The 20,746-nt window shown below is 47.5% G+C and overlaps 1 protein-coding gene across 2 annotated transcripts; it reads right to left on the reverse strand.

Moving 5' to 3' along the window:
* Window positions 1-14,760: 14,760 nt before the first annotated feature.
* MYC (MYC proto-oncogene, bHLH transcription factor) lies at window positions 14,761-20,486 on the reverse strand. Of its 2 annotated transcripts, none has more exons than XM_022554027.2 (3): window positions 19,496-20,486; window positions 17,036-17,801; window positions 14,761-15,799 (listed from the first exon to the last, which is right to left on the reverse strand). In XM_022554027.2, exons 2-3 carry the CDS (start codon window positions 17,790-17,792, stop codon window positions 15,237-15,239), a joined length of 1,320 nt encoding a protein of 439 aa, XP_022409735.2. In that variant the 5' UTR covers window positions 17,793-17,801; window positions 19,496-20,486; the 3' UTR covers window positions 14,761-15,236. The 2 variants fall into 2 exon arrangements, with proteins under 2 accessions (XP_022409735.2, XP_022409734.2); XM_022554026.2 differs by having other exon boundaries at window positions 17,036-17,804; window positions 19,496-20,483.
* Window positions 20,487-20,746: the final 260 nt, after the last annotated feature.

Raw genomic sequence — 20,746 nt, forward strand, 5'->3', positions numbered from 1 at the left:
CGATAGCGCTTATATGTGGAATTTTAAAAAAGGGTACAAATGAACTTGTCTACAAAACAGACATAGAGTTACAGATGTAGAAAACAAACTTATAGTGGGGTAAGGGGAGTAAGGGGACAGAGGGATAAATTGGGAGGGGGTAAGGGGAGAGAGGGATAAATTGGGAGATTGGGATGTACATATACACACTACTATATATAAAATAGATAACTAATAAGGGCCTACTGTATAGCACAGGGAACTCTACTCAGTACTCTGTAATGACCTATATGGGAAAAGAGTCTTAAAAAGAGTGGATATATGTATATGTATAACTGATTCACTTTGCTGTACACCTGAAACTAACACAACATTGTAAATCAACTATACTCCAATAAAAATTTTAAAAAATAATAAAACTAAGTCTATAAAAAATGAAAACAATTCCCATGTTAAATGCTTCCATTTTTATTCATTTACTCATTCATTCATCCGTTTAACAAATATGTAGTGATGGTTACTCTGTGCCTGGTGCTATTCTAGCCCCTGAGAGTCCAGAAGTGAACAAACAGCCAAAAATCTTGGCCTTCATAGATTTCACATCAAATCCAAATAACTTATTAAAACATGAGATGATTTAAAGAAAGAAATCCACAGATAAGCCAGTTCTGCCACTTATTCCATGCGTAACCTCGAACTAGTTTCTTAATCTCTTTGTGCCTCAGTTTCCTTATCTGCAAAATGGGATAATAGGGTATCTTCTTCACTAGGGTTGTTCTGACTCTCATGTGAGTTGATCATGTGAAATGCACACAGTGTCTGGAACACAGTAAGCCCAGTATAAGTGTTTGTTAATTTTTTTTTAAGTACAGGGTAAAAATTTTGAATGACTCTGGGAAGCTGGGAAGCCCAGCCTAGGACATCTTCCTAAGAGCCTGGAGAACTAGTTAAGATGTGTATTTCCCAGGCTTCGCCTTAGAGGTTCTGACTTAGCAGATTTGGGGCAAGGCCCAGGTGTTAAAGCCCCTCCCCGCTACTACCCTGAGACTAACCCATCAGGGGGCTGCTTTAGGGTTCAGAAGAGGACTCCTCCAGGGTGGGGTAGGGTGGAGAAATGCCTTCCTGGGTGGTATGGTGTCCTGAAGGACAAACTCCCCAGCGAGTTGGGTTCAAGGGGAGGTGTTCGACAGAGGGACCAACAGGTGCAAAGAAACAGGAGTGAACTGGTTTGCTCGTGAAACTGCAAGAAATTTACCAGGATTGGGGTGCTGGATATGTGAGGCTGTCAGCTGACTCTGATTTGAAGCGTCACTGGCTGGCTGTCCCCAGCACGAAGAGCATGCTGAATCAAGCTCAGTGGAAGCCTGCCAACAAGCTTTTTGAAATAGTGAGAAGTTTGCATTTTAGGGCTTAAGTTATGGCACCCAGAAGCCCAAAGCAGCTGCTCTGAGAAAAACTGATTCCAAGAGACCCTTTGATAAAGATCTGCAGGCTGTCACTTTGTCTGCAGGGTTCCCTTTTAATAGCAACTCCGCCCCCAAATGATTTCAGAGGAGAGGGGAAATGGGAAGAGACTGCCTAATTCTTTAAAGAAAGCAACAGATCACACTCAATGGTCTCATATGTTTTCCGGAAGCTTGGCTGGCAAGCATTGTGAAGGAAGATAATCTCCAACGATTCCTTTCGTAACCCTAGTGTGAGGAAGAGAAAGTGCTGTGGAATCTGATGAATGTAGGTTCAAATTCTGACTCCACCTGGAGCTGGCTGCCTGACCTTGGGCAAACTACACAGTTGCTCAAGACCTCATCTCATCTGTGCGATGAGAATCACATCAAGAATAAATGCCATGCAGGGGTAAGGGATGAAGAGGTACAAACTCTCAAGTATAAAGTCAGCTACAAGGATATATGGTACAGCAAGGGGAATATAGGCAATATTTTATAATAATTATGAGTGGAGTATAACGTTTAAAAATTGTGAATCACTATATTGTACACCTGGAACTTATATAATATACATCAACTATACTTCAATAAGAAATAAAAAGAAGTAAATAAGCTACAAGAATACATTGTAAAACACAGGGAATAGAGCCAATATTTTATAATAACTATAATGGACTCTAACCTTTAAAAATTGTGACTCACTATGTTGTACATCTGAAACATATAATTTTGTACATCAACTATACCTCAATAAAAAAATAATAAAGGAAAAAATCAACGTACAAAAAAACAGAGTAAGTGACACGATGGGTGTGATGTGTGCGGCACACTGCTTGACACAGAGTAAAAGTGTCATTAAGTGACAACATGCTAATCATTTTTAATCAGAAAAAGTGAACTGGTATCCAGAAACTAAAGAAAGAGGAAGACACCGGCAGAGCTTGCCAAGAGGAAACTTTTCACCTGGGGCTTCTGGAGAAAAAAAATCAGAAGGGTGTGTGGCCGAGAGAGGCTATTTGACTAAGGGCCGAGAATTTCGTTGGGCTTTCTGGGGGGCTACAAATGGCCGTGCAGCCTCAGGGCGCAGAGTAAAGAAATGCTTGGGTGAGTGAGGGAGCTCAAAATGCGGAGAACAGAGGCACCGAATGGAGAGGGAGTTCTCATCTCAGGAAAGTGGCACACACACACCTCCCGCTGGGGGTTCAGCCTTTCGTGGCTGGGAGGAGGAAGGACAGAGCAAAGGAGGTGAGGGTGGGTAGGAAGCAGAAAGAGAAAGCCATGCAGAAAAAGGAAGGAAGGGGTCTTGGGAGTGGTTTGCTGGGCAGAGTGTTGGAGTCGAGAGGAAACCGCCTCCACTGAACTGAGTACCTGGTTGCCCTCCCCCAGCTCTGCCCACATCAGTGGGTCCAATCAGGCTCATGGAGGGCCTACTGCGTGCTCCCCAGTTTGGGCACTGAGAGTGGAGTTGATCGGTGCCACAAATCCAGCCCTGGAGGAGCTTACCCACCTGCATTGACTCGTGGGGCTGAATCGTGTCCCCCCCCAGAATTCATATCCACCAGGAATCTCAGAATGTGACCTTGTGTGGCAGTAGCATCTCTGCAGATGTAATTAGTTAACATGAGCTCATACTGGATTAGAGCGGGCTCCCAATCCAATGACTATCCTTATAATAAGAAGAGAGGAGACACAGAGATAGATGCAGGGGAGAGGCCACGTGAAGACAGAGGCAGAGACTGGAGCGATGCAGCTACAAGCCAAGGCATGTCAAGGATTGCTGGAATCCACCAGAAGCTAGGAAGAGGCCAGAAAGGATTCTCCCCTAGAGCCTTCAGAAGGAGCATGGCCCTGCTGACACCTGTGTGAGTAAATTTCTGTTCACTCAGCCATACAGTTTGGGGTAAGTTGTTATGGCAGCCCCAAGAATCTGATATACCATTGTAGGAGGAAAACAGAACGTTGGCACTCCTCACTTTGCAAGGTACCGTATTAACCAAAACTTGTGCGTATCAGAATCGTCCTCGCTTTGCAGGTTCTGTGGTAACTGAGGTCCAGTTTCAGTTAACATGGAACCGTGTAAAGCAACGACTGTCTATACACAGCACTGCCCCCCAACCTGGGAAAGCACAGATTGCTTATAATCAAGAGAAAATTAATAAAGAGCAGGACAAGGTGAGTTGTAGAAGAATCAACTGTGGTGATTCAGGAAGGCCTTCCTGATATAAGTGAATTTTGAAAGATTTGAAGAACAAGCTCTCAGAAAAGTCATCTAGGGGAATGTTGGGGGCCTCCCTTATTTCTTTCAGGGTTCCAATTCTGACTCTACCACTTACTTGCTGTGAGATCTTCTCTACCTGAAGCTAAGTTTCCTCACCTGTGAAATGGTGATCACAAATCGGGGTATGCCTGAGGGATACCCAGACCTGATCATTCATGGCAGTCCCTTTCACTCTCAATGGTACCCTGGTTTGTATTGAAAACCAACCAAACCAAACCAAAAAAAAAAAAAAAAGGACTTCCTTGGGCCTAGAGGTCCAGTGGTTAAGACTCCACACTTCCACTGCAGGGGGCGCAGGTTCAATCCTTGGTCCTGGCTGGGGAACTGAGATCCCACATGCCCTGCGGCACGGCCATAAAACAAAACAAAACAAAATAAAATAAAAACCAACCAAACAAACAAAACTTTGGGATTGCTTTTATTTTCTACTTTTCAAATATGAAATAATAATATCATATGCTTTTCAAACAACAACTTCCCTGGAGATTCTGATATTCAGGTTTCCTGACTGAGAACCGCTTGAATGAGGTGTCTTTGGTTCATTCCCAGACAATTTGGCTTAGGGTTTTAGAGCAAAGCTTCTGGAATTGGACCAAACTGGGTTTACCTCTAAGGTCTACCGCTTATTAGCTATGTGACCTTGGCAATTCATTTACCATTCCTCTCCCCAATCTCAGAGGACCAGTTTTTTCCTTAATGCAATGGAGCTAATAACAGTGCATAATTCATAGAATTGTTAAGACGATTAAATGGTATATGTAAAACCCTTAGCATAATACCTGTCACAAAATAATTATTTCTTAAATGGGAGTTAAAAAAAAAAAAGAATCGCACTTAAACTGTGCAGAGTTTATTCAGGTTTGCTTGGAGGAAGAAGTCTAGACAGTAAGAGTAAAGATGCTACAGCATCCAGATGGCCTGGTGTCGGCTGTATCTGTGGGCCTGGACCCCAGTAAAAATTATCCTTAATTATAGATAGTCAAAGAACAAAATATGCAGCCAAAGAGACAAGACTCAGGAGATGTTAGGCCCCAGGATTTGGTTGTATTTACACTTTGTTATGGCTTTCAGTTCCCTGTCTCACTGCAGTTTTTTTTTTTTTTTGCTATTGTGGGGAAAACTTGAAGAATGCTTCGTCATACAGAGCTTTTTAGCTGTAAGAAATAGAAGCTCCTACTGAGTTATTTAATCCTAAATAGAATTTTCTAGAAGGACATTGGAGAGTTCCCAGAACTGATGGAGACCTGGGAAGCCAGGGCTGAGACAGGCTTGACACAGGCAATGCCAAACACCTACAGAGCCAGACAACTCAGTCTCCCCGGGGACAGGGAGCGACCAGAAAGAATGTGCTCAAACCTCTCTGTTCTGTTCTTGGTTCACTCAAGACTCAAAGTCCTGGGAGAAAAAAAAAAATCTGCTTGGTCTCCCCTGGTCACCTCCATGGCTGGAAGAGGTCAGGGCACTCCCTTGGACCTGCCCAGATCACCTACACTGGGTAAGAGGAAATTCCAAAAGTGGACGTGAGTACTTTATCCAAAGAAGAGGGGAGGATGCCTGCAGCCCCAGCGCCTCAAGGGTTCCTAAAAGTGGGCCTAGGAAACTCAAGGGTCGCTCTCCCAACCTGCTCCTGGAACTCCGTGTGCTCCGGACACAGCCCTTCCCCTGCCTGCACCTCAATTTTTCCTTTGCAAAAGGAGATGGTCAGCTCGTGTGATACTGGAGGCTTCCCATCCAGAATATTCCCAGCCCCCTGGCAGCTCCCACTGCTCTGACCTCCCATTTCCTTGTGTGTAATCCCCCCACCCCTGAGCTCACAGTCCTGACCTCTTCAGGTCAGAGGCCCATTTCTCAGGAGCCTGTTGCCAGAGAGAAGCCTGCTGGTGAAATCCCCCGGGCCAGCCTGGGAAGCATTCCACGATAATTTTTCAATTTTCCTGTGGAAAAGGCAGCAGTCTCCGTGCCTGGGAGGGAGATTTGTGAGGTGAGGGAAATGACAGCTTAGTTTGTTAAAAAGAGAGACAGGGGCCTGCCCGTCTCCTGGAGAAACAGCCCCTGGATGCCTGTCTGGCCTGGGTTAATCTGGTGATGGTTCGGGACCTAAGAGGCAAAGATGTGGTTCCTGTCTGACTCCAGATTCTTCAACTGTGGTTCTACCCGCCTTGGCTCCCAGCCATCACGGAAGGCTTCTGTAGTGCTTCGTCTGGGACCTTCCAGCATCACACAGGGTACTTTTTCATAAATTCAAAGCAGCCGTAAAAAAGTTTAGACTGGCACAAGCCATCATGGTGCTTGAGGCTTCAGGACTTTCTGAAGGATGGTCGCTGGATGAAGTGGCCGGTAAGGAAGTCAGGCTGAGGAGCAGACCTGGGCTTGAATTCCACCTCTTCTGCTTCTTCACTGAGGGCCTTCGCGCTATTTTCTTAAATTTTCTTTGCGTCTTTCTTCTAGTCTATAAAATCGGCTTAATCACAGCCTCCCATTTGTGTGTTTGTTGTGAAGATTCAAGAAGAAAATGCGTGTGAAGTGCTTTCTCAGTACTGGCCCCGTAGAAAACACTTGATAAATGTTAGTGCTGTTATTATCATTTGGATTATTATTTTTATGTCCCAGTTGGAAAGAATGTCATATTTATGATTATCTGGTCTGAGCTTACTGATCCATGTTGCAGACAAAGGTACAGAATACAATGCGTTCTGAAAATGGTCATGAGGAAGATGCATCGTCCTGGCTCTCAGCATCATGACTTTCAACTGGACCACAACCCAAGGCCACAGGGATGGTGCCTCCAAGACCAGAGAGGATCCAGAAAAACATAGTAGGGATGATACAACCTCCCCCACGGCAGAGTCTGTCCTGAGACAACAGTCCCAGTCCCTTCATGGGCCCCTGGGTGACCCGGCTTGGACTCCACCCCTTGAGCACCAACCAGGGATGTTCTTCTCCTTGTGCTGCCTGCTCCTTCCATTCTTGTGTGCTCTGCGTTCCTCTAGGTTCTTCCTCTCTCGGAATATTTGGCTTGACTAACTGATACCCATCTTCCGTATCTTGGCTGAACACCTTCCCTGAACCCCTAGGCTATCAGACACGCCCATGACACTCTGTTCTTCCTCATGCCATTATGTTGGGTTCTTGAATTTATTTAGTTAATTACTTGTGTAAATACTTGTTTAATATCACGATTCTTCACTAGATCGTTGAAACTATTTCTTCCACACTGGTGCCTACGTTGTATGCAGGAGGTATACAATAAATATTTATTGACCCGGGCAGTCTGGGCATGGGGATAAGACCTGGTGTGGCCTTGGAACTGAGCCAATTTGGAAGATCCATCCCAGTGGTAAGCTGTCCCTAGTTTAGGAGATTATCCTGGATTCACATAGCCAAGGAAACAAATCCTTTATCTCAAAAGACCTGAGATCTTGAACCAAGTCAGCCAAAAATGAGTAGAGGGCCCTTGGGAAGATTACAGCTTCTCTAGGGCCTTCTAGAAAGCCAAGGCTAACATTGTCTCCAGCTCTATGTCATGTGTCCCTCAAGGAGCATGGCAGGAACAAACTCCTTTAAACATCAACCTATTGCCTATTTCTGGCCATGGATCTTAGTACATGAGCTCACTGGCTACATTTACTTTGCAACAGTAATTGAGTACCTTCTATATGCCCAGTCAGTGCTTAGCACTGGAGATACGGAAACATGTCAGCAAGCAGCTCCAATTCCAACAGGGAAGCAAGAGGAGAACCTGGGCCATTCCAGTGGAGTTTTTAGATGGGAAACAGCAGCAAGTTGAGAAACCTGGTGACATGGAATCAGGTGACCTAGGGCTGAATCGCTGCTCTGACACTGCCTTGCTATATGACCTTGAGAAAGTTACCTGATGACTCTGAATCTCAGGACCCTAAAGTGTATGAAATGGAAGCAAGTGTTTTCATCTCATGGGGATGTTGTGAGATAAAATAAAATAGGCAAATAACCTGCTGAATGATTGTCATAGTGCTTAACTCTTATTAGCTACTATGAACAAAAGTGTAGGAAAGGGCTTCCCTTTCCTCCGGTTAGAGGGGGCTTCCCTGAAGAGGTGACATTCAAAATGAGACATGGAATGTGTGTGATGAACACTATTCAGGTCGAGGAACTGAGATCCAGAGGAGGGAATGTGCCTGGCATTTGAGAAAAAATGCAAATTGCCTCAATAAAATTGTAAGGAGTGATACAGCAGCAGGCTGGACAGGTAAGCTAGGGCAGGTCATGAAGAGGTACAAAGATATTTGTACTTTATAGTCAGAGTAAGGAGAGCTCCTAAATTCTTGTATGTCAGGGAGGGATCTCATCAAAGACCACTCCTGTTGCTTTGAGGAGACCAGGTTAGGGGCAGTGAGAAGCTATTGTGGAGACTTAGGCACAAGGTGGTGGTGAGCAGACAGTGGGGGCAATCAGCAAGGAGACATGGGGACAGAGCCGAGAGGAAGTTAGGAGGTAGGATCTAAAGGACTTGCTGATGTGTTAGAAATGGAGGAGGAGAGAGGGAGAAGAGGAAGAGGAAATTCTCATTTACGGAACCAGTGCTGGACCCTTTCTCATATACAACCTCATTTAATTCTCTCAACAGCCCTGGCAGAGAGGTATGATTCCCATATACTCCCAGCCTCCCCTTTATTTCCTTTTCTCCCTGCAAATTGGGAAAGTCAGGCTCAGAGCAGCAAAGTCCTTTGCTCTGGGTCACACAGCCAGCAGGTGGCACAGCCAGACTGAAACTTAAGGTGTCTTCAGCGGTGACCATTAGTTCCCAAATTTATTTCTTCATCCCCCTCACTTGTGGAACTTTAAAAAAAATACAGATCCTAGACCCACCCTTCTGGACCTTCTGGTTTAGGAGCTCCGAGGTGGATCTTTTGTAAAAAGATCCTCAGGTGATTTTGAGAATTCGTCAGGCTTTTAAAACTTCTGTCCTCTTCCATGCACTACCGTTACCCAGTGAGTCAGTCTAGGGAACAGCCGTTCTTTTTGTGCACAAACCTTTGCATTTCAGGAATTGTCTTTCCCCTGCTGGATGGGGCTTTCAATCACACGTGCGGCCCCAACTCCACCAAAGGAGGAGGGCTGCGAACCAAGCTGATCAACCAGCCTCAGGGTGGACATGTGACACCAGGGGACCGATCAGAATCCTTCCTGAGGCTTTTCCTTGAGGGGGGAAAGAGGGACCCGCTTTCTCTGAGGAGCCTGTGTTAGCCTATTGCTGCTGGGAGCCATCTTTGCCCCAGGTGGGGAGATCCTGACTGAGATAAAGATATGGAAAGAATCCTGAAGCCACTGTTTGTTTGAGCCCCTAGATCCAATCACCCTTGGGCTTTTTCAGTTACATAAACTAATTACATACCTTTTGTCCCCCAACCCCGCATCTACCAGTTAAAGCCGAATTTCTGTTGCTTGCAACCTATAGATCCTGACTGAGACTCAGAGACACTTTTGCTGAGGCTTCTGCCATCTGGAATGATTAGGTAGACATCACAGAGGGGAATAGATTTGGCATGAGCTGAGCACAGAGCACTGGATTGAACAGGGTAAAAAAGACGGACAACTTCAGGATGTAGAAACTTAAAGTATATGGCAAATACATTCATTCATTTGTTGATACACTCATTCATTCATTCAGCACAATCTTATATGCTCGATACTAGGCCTGTCCTATGGTGTACAGTGATGGAGAAAGGCATAGTATGTATCCTCAAGGAGTTAAGAGTCTAGCAAGAGAGAGAGAATTAAACAGGTTATTTCTATACAGATGAACATGTCCTGCAATAGAGCAAGAGCACAGGGCTCTGGGAGCCTAGCGGAAGAGACTTGGCCTTGACTTTGACTTTGCGACTGGGAAGAGTCACTCTCTGTAGGAGTGGCCACGTTCAAGAAGGCATCCCCCTCTCACCGAGTCCACTTATATTCCCCTTTAGAGGCAAAGATGGAAGCTGTCCTTGAGATACTTACATTTAGCTCCATCATTCCTTTTCTCCTGTATCTTCACTTCTCCCCCTCTCAACTTCATCCCATCAGGCTACAAACTAATGATCTCTTTATCTTCAATAAGATAAAATCGAGATCCCATCAAGCAAATCCAACCAAATACAAATCCTTGTCTTCATTTGATAAATCCATCTCTTTCCTTATCTTGAGAGCTAGCTTCTTGAAAAGGTTGTTGAGAATCTGTTTCTACTTTGCCTCCTACTCATTTTCAATGCCCACAACGCCATGCAAAAGGCCCTTCATTCAGCCATTCACCAAGACATTGTTGAGTCGCTGTTCAATGCCAGGCATTTATGTTGGCACTGAGTGAAGATTCACTGGTGAACAAGACTGATGTGATTCCATTCCTCAAGGCAAGACAAACGATTTCTATAAAGAGTGGGGAGTGTTTGGGTAGTCAGTTGTGGCCTCCTAGGGAACCTTGTCTAGTGGTCAGAGAATACTAGGAGGTGAGCCATGAAGGATGAATAAGAGCATGCCAGGCTCGTGGGCGTTGTGTTGGTGGATGGGTGGATGGTGGGTCAACAGTGTTTTGAGCAGAGGGGACAAAGCATCTGATTGGGAAACCAGAGAGGTGGGATCTTTGAGTCAGTGGAAGCCAGTGTGTGGAAGACTTGGAGGTGTAGGACAGCTTTGGACATCATCTGGTGGGTAGCAGGAACCCTCTGAAGGGATTTAAGCAAGGGAGGGGCATAATCACATTTGTGATTTAGAGAGATCTTGGGGGTGGCTATGATGGAGAAGCCGGTGAGTGGTTCTCAACTTTTTCAAGCCCTAGAGCAGCTTGTTAAAACACAGTTTCCTGGGGCCCATCTCCTGAGATTCTAATTCAGGGGACAATGTGTTTGCATTTGCAACAAATTCACAGGTCACGTAGGTGTTGATGGTCCAGGAATCACACTTTGGAAACTCCTGGAGAAGGTATTACAGGAGGGCATGGTGCTGGGAGAATGGTTAGGCAGATGTTTCAAGCGATGGATTGAATGGAAGGAAAGAAGGAGAGGAAGGATCTTGGGTGGATGGGCTGCTGTCCACTGGGGAGGAGGTGTGGTCAAGAAGATGCTTCCATATTGCCAAGTCCAGTGGACCATTCTCTGCACATCCTGCTGCCCCTCTTGCTGCCTCTGATACTTTTGATAGAAGAGCTCCTTCCTAGAGTTGCCTCCCTCCTAAAAAAAGAAAAAAACAGTGTCTTCTCCTTTGTTCCTCTTTCAGCATTTCCTGAGTTCTTTCCTTGATTTCATTTTCCCTGGGTGGTGGGGGGTGGTCTTCAGCAGCTCCCAGAGCTTTAACCCCTTCCTCCTACATAGTACACTCAAAAAGTGTTTGTAAAATAACTTAGAGTCTAATTGCCTTCATTTCCTTTGTTCTCCAGTAATCCATAGGTGACTCAGGGCTAGGACCTTATCTATCTCATTTATCTTAGCATCTCTTCACACCCCCAGCACACTGTGGGCACACAGTAGGTGCTCAATAAATATTTATGAATTAACGAATAATTCCTGCTCTCACCGTTTTGCCCACTCTGTGAATGCAGGCAAATTACTTAATCTCTCAGAATTTTCAATCCCCTTATATGTAAATTGAGGATTAGGAATTGAATTTACCATCTAAGAGTTGCTTTGGGGATGAAATTAGATGCCTGTAAAGTATTTAGCACCTAGTAAAGATTGACTACTATTGTTGTTTGGTTTTTATGGTTGACGCTTGTGTGACTTTGGGAGAACTATTGAACTTGTCTAAACTTCATCAGTGTCGTCACATTCAGAAATTGCTCTCCCGCTGGGCTGCTGGGAGAGTCCAGTGAGAAGGAGGGTCTGGCAGGTAGGAGGTGTATAAACAAGGTTAATTCTCTCTCCCTGAGCTCTCCCATTCCCTGCCCCTAGAGACCCCTGACTGCACTGGCTTCTTTTATCCCTAGATGGGCTGATGGGGTGACAGGGGAAGAAAGTGCTGGGGACTGTGGCTGAGCTGCTCCTAGGCATTGTGTAAAAACAAAGCACATTCCTTTTAACCTCAGAAGATCTACAACCCTTTAACACTTCCCCTCAACTGTGTCTTCCTAAAGAGTTTAGTGTAGACTAATATTGAAAGAAATAAAATTTAAAACAAAATGAGAAATCAACTCAGAGTCATTGTAAATCACCGCAAAGTGAACATTCTTGGGTGTTTCCTCTACATTTGGAATTAGTCTCTAGAGTGATAAAAATAAAAACAAAAATAAACAAATGGAATTAGTCTAGATTCTCCACCAAAGGATCTAGACTAGAGAAAGGTTATTGCTACAGCTTTTGTGGTGGGTAGTAGAGTCTTTTTAGTCTTTTTTTTTTTTTTAAACAGGTCCCTGTTCTTATTCTATTGGCTTGTGTCTACACTCCTTCTCCTTTGAAATAGGTGTGTAATGTTCTATAACCTTAAAAGAGGAAACTTGTAAAGATCCTAGTGCATTTATAGATAGTGTCAGGGGACACCCTTCAGCCTCTTTTAACCTAAGGGTATGCATTGCGGGGAAGAAATGTTTCAGAGGCCCTTAGCGTGTATACTAACAAATTCTCATCAGCTATTACAATCAAGCCGTAGAAACCCCCCAACACAATTATTTTGTCATCTTTACCAACCTTTGTCTTAAAGACCAGCAGAGAGCTCTACTTACACATCCTAGCTGTGAGTAACCTACTTATGAAGCTGGGGTTGTGAGAACTTTGTGCATTTAAAAATTTGATTGATTGTTTTTATAATGTGGATCTCCTTTGTTGCTTCCAAATGGCATCATAAAGTAACACTTCCTTCCTCTTTATACATTCCATCCCTAAACAAAACCACTCCAGGAATCCCCTGGGGAAGGCATTAATTCCTGGACAGTCTCCTGGGTAAAACACATAGTTAATATTAACTTATTCCTTCTTGTATATTCCTGACCAAATCTTAAGCTCCGCCCCTCCATCTCCAATTCTTGATCATTGTTATCTACAAAATAGATTACACAATGGCATAAACCCTGGGGACACTCTGGATTGGCTATGAGGGCCAATTTGTGTTGAGGTCAAGGTCAGCCTGATTTTCTGGAAAGAAGTTGGCATCTATTCTGTTTTCAGAACATTCCCTGGCTTCCTAAAGCTAAAAGAGGGCCTGATAGGTAGTTGGCGTGGTTCCCTTTCATCTCCACAGCCAAGCTCTGCATCCCGAAAGTTGTTTCCTGATAATTTGGAACGGGGAGTTGTTTTCCTAATGAGGAACACTCTCTCCTATTCCTCAGGCTTGCCCAGACTGCGTGATTCAAATTAACACCTTCCCTGTTCCCAGGTGAGTCACTCCAGGGCTGTACTCCAGCCACAAAGCGGCAGAGTGAATTGTTTAAGATGGTCCCCACTTCTGTAACACTTTGAGCTACTCAACTTCTGTGGATTGTATCCCCCTTTGAATTTAGGGTGTAGGGTGTGACAGCTTGAAGCTATTAGGGTAGGATTTAGGATCCAGAATAAAGGATCAAGAAAAAGACATTAAGGACTTGAATAAATTATTCTAGGGGTCAAAGCCAAAGACAGAAATTATTTATTGATTTATGGGTCATGGTGGATTTAAATCTCCAAGTGAGTACAGGGATCTCAAGATATACTCCAATGCTGAGACAATGAGATAATTAGAACAGCGATAGTAACTTCCATTTGCCTATGTAGTCAGTGTTCTAGTTTCTGGTTTGGACCGTGGGGTTTTCAAAGGCTTAAGATTAATAATAACAACATTCAAAAATGCCTTTTCATGTTCTAGTGATGAGCATGTGTCATGCATGTCCCCGTGTGAAAGAGGTTGGAAGAAGGGGAGTTTGTTGTTTCCAAAATAATGACTCACATGACAAAGAGTAACTATGTTTTATTTTATGATCTGAACAGTAGCATTTCCATATTGGCCACTTCCCAGGAGCAACCGGTGAATCTCATTTAACAAATGGCTAAGGTAGGAGTGGATGAGCCGTGGGTTTCTCATTGTGAAAGGAATAGTTAAGCAATGGACAACAAAATAAAAACAAAAACAAAACAAAACGAAAAAAGAGGAACCGAGTCCCAGCAGCCCTAAATGCTGAAACTTAAGTCACGTATTCCACTTGATGGGTGACTCCTGTCCTCGTGACTGGCCAGTTTATTGCTACTGGCTTGTCTGAGAGGTGGTCTAGCACAGGTTAAGCCTGGGTTGGAATCCTTGCTCTACGCTTCATTATCAGTGGACCTTGGGCACATGGGTAAGCCTTGCTGTGCACCAGTTTCCCTATTATGGGGAAACCAACAGTACCTCCTTCATATGGTTGCTGGGGAGTTAGCATAAGGAAAATGCCTGGCACTTAAATAGTTACCCCTTGGATCGGTCCATCAGGCCCCAAACCAAAAAGCATTCTTGTACTGCAGACACAGGATGAGCTAAAGCATGATAGCCAAGTGATAAGTGTTTTTCAATAAACGTGGGACCTGGATTCAGCCTTTTACTGTGTGGGTGAGGAGAAGTTATATAACCACTCTGAGCTTCTATATTCCCTTGTTTGTAAAATAGGGTTAATAACTTGCCTCCCAGAGCACCTGGTAGGAGCAGGCAAGCAGAAAAGTTGGTCCCTGTTCTTCCCCCATCAACTGTTTCAATGGGCAGGACCCCTGGACTGCAATGGAGCTGGGGAATGGCATGGAAACTCCAGTTTTTCCTTCATGTTCCTCCCAAACCCCAGTCCTCACCCCCCTTTGTGTTCTTAACTGTTATCTTTAACCCTTTTGCCTACCTCTAACCCTCTCACCAGCTTACTGCCCTTTCATTCTTTGAAGTATCAACTCTAGCCCTTATCACAAATCTCCAGGAAGCATCTTATAACCCTGAGAATTTAAAGACCTTAAAGGCCCCAGACCCATTAGAACAAAGGAAAGCCCTCACCCTTTCTTAAATAACTTTTTTTCCCATCTTCTAAAGCTCACTCCCTTAAGGGCCAAATTCTGTTAATTTGTAATTGATGAAAAGAGAATGAGGAAAAAAAAAAAAAAAGAAAAGAAACAAAACACTCACAACTTAAGATCTGGCTCAATTATATATTTGCCAGGCATTTTATTTTTTTCTAAAAACAATAGAAAAAAATCAACTTTAAAAAGGAAAATGTACTTAAATAAAAAAATTATGGTATAACTGCTATAAAGGTTTTATTAAAGTTATTTACATTTAATGGCTATATTTACAAAGGAAAATTGGATAAAATTCAGGATTTCATAAAAACAATTCTTAAATACAAATCTGTTAAAGGAAAAAAAAAAAGATGGTAAGCATAAAAAAAGTTCTTTTATGCCCAAAGTCCCATTTGAGGCAGTTTATATTATGGCTAAACCTTTCAGTCTTAAGATCCAGCCAAGGTTGTGAGGTTGATCATGCATATGCAAAAAGTTCATACGTAGGGAGTTCTGTCAGAAGGAATCTTTTTCCACACTTTCCCTTAGTAACAAATGAGAATTTCATGAGGGATTCATTCCAGTTCCTCCCTCCAATAGGTCAATTTATGCGCAAGAGTTCCGTAGCTGTTCAAGTTTGAGTTTCAACTGTTCTCGCCTCTTCCGCAACTCGTCTTTTTCTGAAATGAGCTTTTGCTCCTCTGCTTGGACGGACAGGATGTATGTTGTGGCTTTTTTAAGGATAACTACCTTGGGGGCCTTTTCATTGTTTTCTAACTCCGGGATCTGGTCACGAAGGGCAAAAAAGCTGCGTTTCAGCTCGTTTCTCCTCTGGCGTTCCAAGACGTTGTGTGTCCGCCTCTTGTCATTCTCCTCGGTGTCCGAAGACCTGGGGCTGGCACATTTGCGATTGTTGCTGATCTGTTTCAGGACCCTGCCACTGTCCAACTTAGCCCTCTTGGCGGCGGGACAGTCCTTCCTAGTGGAGGGGGGCGCTGCATAATTGTGCTGATGGGTGGACACGTGGCATCTCTTAAGGACCAACGGGCTGTGAGGAGGTTTGCTGTGGCCTCCGGCAGAGGGTGACCCCGATTCTGACCTTTTGGCAGGGGGCTGCCTCTTTTCCACAGAAACAACATCAATTTCTTCCTCATCCTCTTGTTCTTCCTCTGTAAGAAAAGAAAAAGCAATCGCCCAGTTAGCCACGGTTTCCTTAAAGCAATCAATGACCAGATTAAATCAATACTGTGCACAAATACAAGGCATAATTAGGTAAGAAAGGACCTGGAGGACTTCCCTGGCAGTCCAGGGGTTGAGACTCCATGCTTCCAATGCAGGGGGTGCAGGTTCCATCCCTGGTTTGGGAACTGAGATTCACACACTGTGTGGCACGGCCAGAAAAAAAAAAAAAAGGACCCTGGCACAAAGTTATCCCCAGAGAACAAGCCAATCGTCTCTGCTCTTCTTCTCATGAAGAGACAGTCTCAGGGAGGAAAATGACAGCTGGGTTTATGGCACAGACAAGAAAATTACAATTTACCAGGATACAACATTGATGCAACTTGTTACCTAAGACTTAATGAGGTGCTGGACACACCCAAACAAAGCACATTCCCAAGCACCTCCTCTTTGCAAGGGACTTTACCAAGAACCCTTCAGTTGTTGCAAATGATAGCTGCAAATCTTTGGTATGACTTTAGCAATCCCTATTTTACTGGAAGTGGAAAAAAAAAAAAAAGTCTTGCAGCTTTGCCAAAAGTCCTAGGGGGTGGGGGATGGAAAAAAGGAGTACAGTTTTGGAAAGGACTTGCTTTTAAGGGTTCAAAAGAGGCCGAAAAGACTCCTCAGTCCATACATTTTTTTTTTTTTTTTTTTAGTCCATACATTTTTAAGGCACTTTCACTGGCTTATAGCACTCAGGTGGGTGGCTGCCCAGTTTCTGTCCACTGCCCCTCTTCATTTTTGTTGATCTGTAGTCCATTAAATTCCAACAGCTTCTCAGAAGTTAAGGGAGGTAATTCATTCACTCTCGAAGAGATCAATCCTCTCTTAACCTCATCACGATCCCCCCACCCCCCAGGGCAATTAAAATGCTTAAGAGGGGTAAGAGGGAGCGGATAGAGTTGCTAGATAAGCTAGAAGATTTAAAAACCCAAATGAAATTCCTAAGGGGAGGGAGGGAGAAGGAGGGGGCTGGCCACTAGGGCGATCTTAGGGGAAGGGATGGGAGGCACACTAAAGCCCAGTGTTTCAGGGATGATGAGCTCCCAGACCCTTCCAGGCCTGCCATTTCTTTTCCAAATATAAAAAAAGAGAAAAAGCAGGGTTAACTGAAGTGGTCGCCAGTGAGAATAGGAAAGACAGCCAGCCACCCCCTCTGACGGGCCTGGAGGGTCCCAGCTTACCAGAGTCGCTGCTGGTGGTGGGTGGTGTCTCCTCGTGGAGCGCCAGGGGCTCGGGACTGGCCCGCGGGGAGGACGCGGCGGAGGAGAGCAGAGAGTCCGAGGACGGCGAGAAGGCGGCGGAGTCGGGGGAGGCGCAGGGCTTGGGCGAGCTGCTGTCGTTGAGCGGGTAGGGGAAGACCACCGAGGGGTCGATGCACTCGGAGGCGGCGGCGCTCAGGTCCTGCAGGTACAAGCTGGAGGTGGAGCAGCCGCTGTGCCCGCGGGCAGGGCTCGGGCTGCCGCTGTCTTTGCGCGCAGCCTGGTAAGAGGCCAGCTTCTCCGAGACGAGCTTGGCGGCGGCCGAGAAGCCGCTCCACATACAGTCCTGGATGATGATGTTTTTGATGAAGGTCTCGTCGTCGGGGTCGCAGATGAAGCTCTGGTTCACCATGTCTCCTCCCAGCAGCTCGGTCACCATCTCCAGCTGGTCCGCCGAGGAGAAGCTGCCGCCGCCGCCGTCGTCGTCTCCCCTGGGGGAGAAGGACGCGACCGTGACGTACGAGGGCGAGCAGAGCCCGGAGCGGCGGCTCGGGGACAGGGGCGGGGTGGGCAGCAGCTCGAATTTCTTCCAGATATCCTCGCTGGGCGCAGGCGGCTGCAGCTCGCTCTGCTGCTGCTGCTGGTAGAAGTTCTCCTCCTCGTCGCAGTAGAAATAAGGCTGCACCGAGTCGTAGTCGAGGTCATAGTTCCTGTTGGCGAAGCTGACGTTGAGGGGCATCGCGGCAGCCTGCTGGAGGGGCACACAAAGGCGAGGGCAAGTCTTCAGTTAAGGGGGTCTTGGTTGGTGCCGAAATCCCGCGCAGCGCGCCGCGCGCGCCACAATCCAGAACCACTCCCCTTCCAGCGCTGTTCCCAAGTGGGGCCGGCGGGGGGGGGGCAAAACAAAACAAAACAAAAAGGCACCCTTTTACCCCCTCTGGGTGACCCTCTACTATCTCAGACACACACTTGGCGAAGCAGCTCCGTAGCGCCCGCGCAGCTTCCGTCCCCCGGGAGCCCGGAGCGCCAAGTCCGGGAGTCGGCCCGGCGACCGCCGAGCAATCGAAATCGGCTTTGGCCTCCTTAACAGGCCGGGGGAGGCGGCGCGGGGTCGGGGGGGGGAATACGATCCGCCAAACGCCGAGGCGCAAAGTTTTGCGCCACCTGAAGGAGGCTGCGAGAGGCGCCGCGGCGGGAGCGGCTGCGCGCGGCCCCCTCCCGCGCCGGGGCCCCTCGCGCCGCGCCCGTTCCCACTCGCGCCCTTGCCGCGCTCCTTCCCCCGCCGGCGCCACCGCCCCTCCCAGCCTCCCTTCTCCGCCTCCTGCATCCCTACCCCCAGCGCGCCCCCCTTCCTTCCTCTGCCGGCTTTTCTTCTTTTCCCTCGCGGGCTGGAGTGGCAAGCTCAGCTTCGAGCCTTAACCGCCCCCCCCGCCCCGCCCCGCCAATACATAAAAGGGGAGTGTTAAATAATAACAGGGACACCTCCCTTCAACACCCAATACGGCGCCGCAACTGCGCCAGAGACCCTGCTACGATTCCGCGCCCGGAGCCTGGCGTCTTCCCCTCACCCGCCGAGGGTAGCAGCTGTTCTGGAAAAGCCCCGAGCCCCGCTCCTTGCCGTCCTCCGCATCTCCGGGGCGCAGGGACACCCGCGCGGGGACACCAGAGGCGGCCTGGGAGCCAAGGCTGGGTGCAGAGGTTTGTCCTCGTTTCCCCCCGAGTCAGTAATTCCAGGAGAATCGGACACATCTTTGCCCCAGCCTCCTTCACCCTCCTCCCCGCGCCTCGCCAACACCAAATCCTAACCTCTCTGTAGACCAAGATCTTTAATTTTATTATCCTTTTTAAAAGCCAAATGCCAACTTCTAAAAGGAGCCGGGGGCGAATTGGAAACGCCGCGGGGATCGGCGGGCGGGACAAGCCGCAGTGTGTCTGTCTCCGGCTGTCAGAAATGCAGTAAGCCGAAATTTAAATGCCCTTTCCGAGACGGGGAAAAGTCAGAGGCTGCGGAGCTCTCTCGCTCACACACGGCAATATGTAATTCTTACTCCAAGGTGCTCAGGATGTAAAGGGTTTTCTGCCACCGAGAAGCATACCCTTCTCTTCTCCTCCCAAAAGGCCAAAAGCAATTAATGCAATGAAGGAAGAATGTCCAACCGGCCGGGGTCAGCGTCCATCTACATAAGCAAAAACCTCTCAAGGCTACTTTCAAAAACGTACCCTGTTTTCCCTCTGCCTTCCCCTCTCCCATCTTGACAAGTCACTGTACCCCGACCCAGTTCTGGTTCGTCTTCACTCCACCCCGACCAACCACGACTACTCTGAGAAAAGTGTCAACAGCGCTGGAATGGGCGAAAAGACACCGATCCGGGCATTCGACTCGTCGCGGCATTACTGCGGTAGCAAAAATAAATTAAAAGGCCAATAGGTCCGGGTGCTCACCGGGTTTTCCACTCTCCGAAGGAAATCCAGCGTCCAAAAAGCGGCGAGGAGCGCCTTTCAGAGGCGCGGGTCGTGGGCAGCGGCGGGGAAAAGTGACTCCCCCAATAGGCAGAAGAGCCTCTCCGTGTCCGGAGAGTCGCGTTGTCGCTCGGGTGTTGTAAGTTCCAGCGGGCAGTGGGCAAAGTTTCGCGGATGCGGCGCGGGTGGCGGGCCGCTGGCAGGGGTCGGCGGGAAGGGTGGGGTGGGGGCGGCCGGGCCCGAGGCGCAGACGCCCCCCTTTCACTCCGGATCTCCCTTCCCCGGGCGCCCGGAGCGCGACTCCGCTCGCTCGGCTGCCTCTGCTCTTCCACCCTCAAGGGCCCGCCCGCTCGCTCCCTCTGCCTCTCGCTGGAATTACTACAGCGAGTCAGATAAAGCCCAGAAAACCGGCTTTTATACTGCTAAGGCACGGCCCCTCCCCTCTGTTCTCTTTTTCCCGCCAAGCCTCTGAATAGCCCTGCCCTTCCAGAGGCAGTTGGGGAGCCAGGCGGCGGCCGGGGCGCGGCGGCAGCAGGGGTAGCCGCGAGATGCACAGCCCGGGGGTCCTTGGCCGCGCAGACCCTCGCCTATAAAAGGCCGGTGGGCGGGGATTCACAGGAGGGGATCTTTTTTCTTTCTCCCCCGCCCTCAGCTTTGGGAACCCGGGAGGGGCGCTGGTGGGGAGGGAGGGCCGGAGGGGAGGAGACTCAGCCCTTTGAGCCTGGCACTCCAGTGCGCCGAGCTCTCGGATGTAAACACAGTTAACAGCGCCGCATGAATTAACTGCGCGCGCCTACCATTTTCTTTTGCTCCCGCTCAAACCTTGCCTCCTTCTCTGCTGCTGGCTCCTCTGGGGCAGCGCTCTGTTTGGCAAACAGCATACTTGTCCTCTGTGCTTCAATCATCGCGGGCAGAACAGCTGAACTCTTTGCGCTGAGCATACACCGTGTACCCACGGCCACGCCACGCACGTCCCGGGCGGACGGGCGCCTCCCTAAGGCCGGGGAAAGGGTAGCATTTGGAAAATAAGTCCTACGAGGAGAGGAGGAAGGAAGGGGGTATTGACTGGCGCGCGCTCCGAGTGTGTGGGGCATTGAATGTCGATGGGGATAAACGATCAGAGGTATAGGGAGGAAGATGGTGCCTGGAATTATTAAAATAATTCAGCAACGCACTGCCACGTATACTTGGAGGACGCGTTATGAATAAACACCCACTGTATTTGTTGGGGGG

Source organism: Delphinapterus leucas, chromosome 17 (genome assembly GCF_059928025.1).
Source record: "Delphinapterus leucas isolate spDelLeu-1000000601 "Yukka" chromosome 17, BTC_Dleu_Yukka2, whole genome shotgun sequence".
Classification (NCBI taxonomy): domain Eukaryota; kingdom Metazoa; phylum Chordata; class Mammalia; order Artiodactyla; family Monodontidae; genus Delphinapterus; species Delphinapterus leucas.

Coding starts and splice junctions, on each gene's coding strand:
- MYC (XM_022554027.2), bottom strand. CDS start 17,792: ATGCCCCTCAACGTCAGCTTCGCCAACAGGAACTATGACCTCGACTAC. Junction 15,800..17,035: donor CACCACCAGCAGCGACTCTG/GTAAGCTGGGAC, acceptor CTTTTCTTACAG/AGGAAGAACAAGAGGATGAG.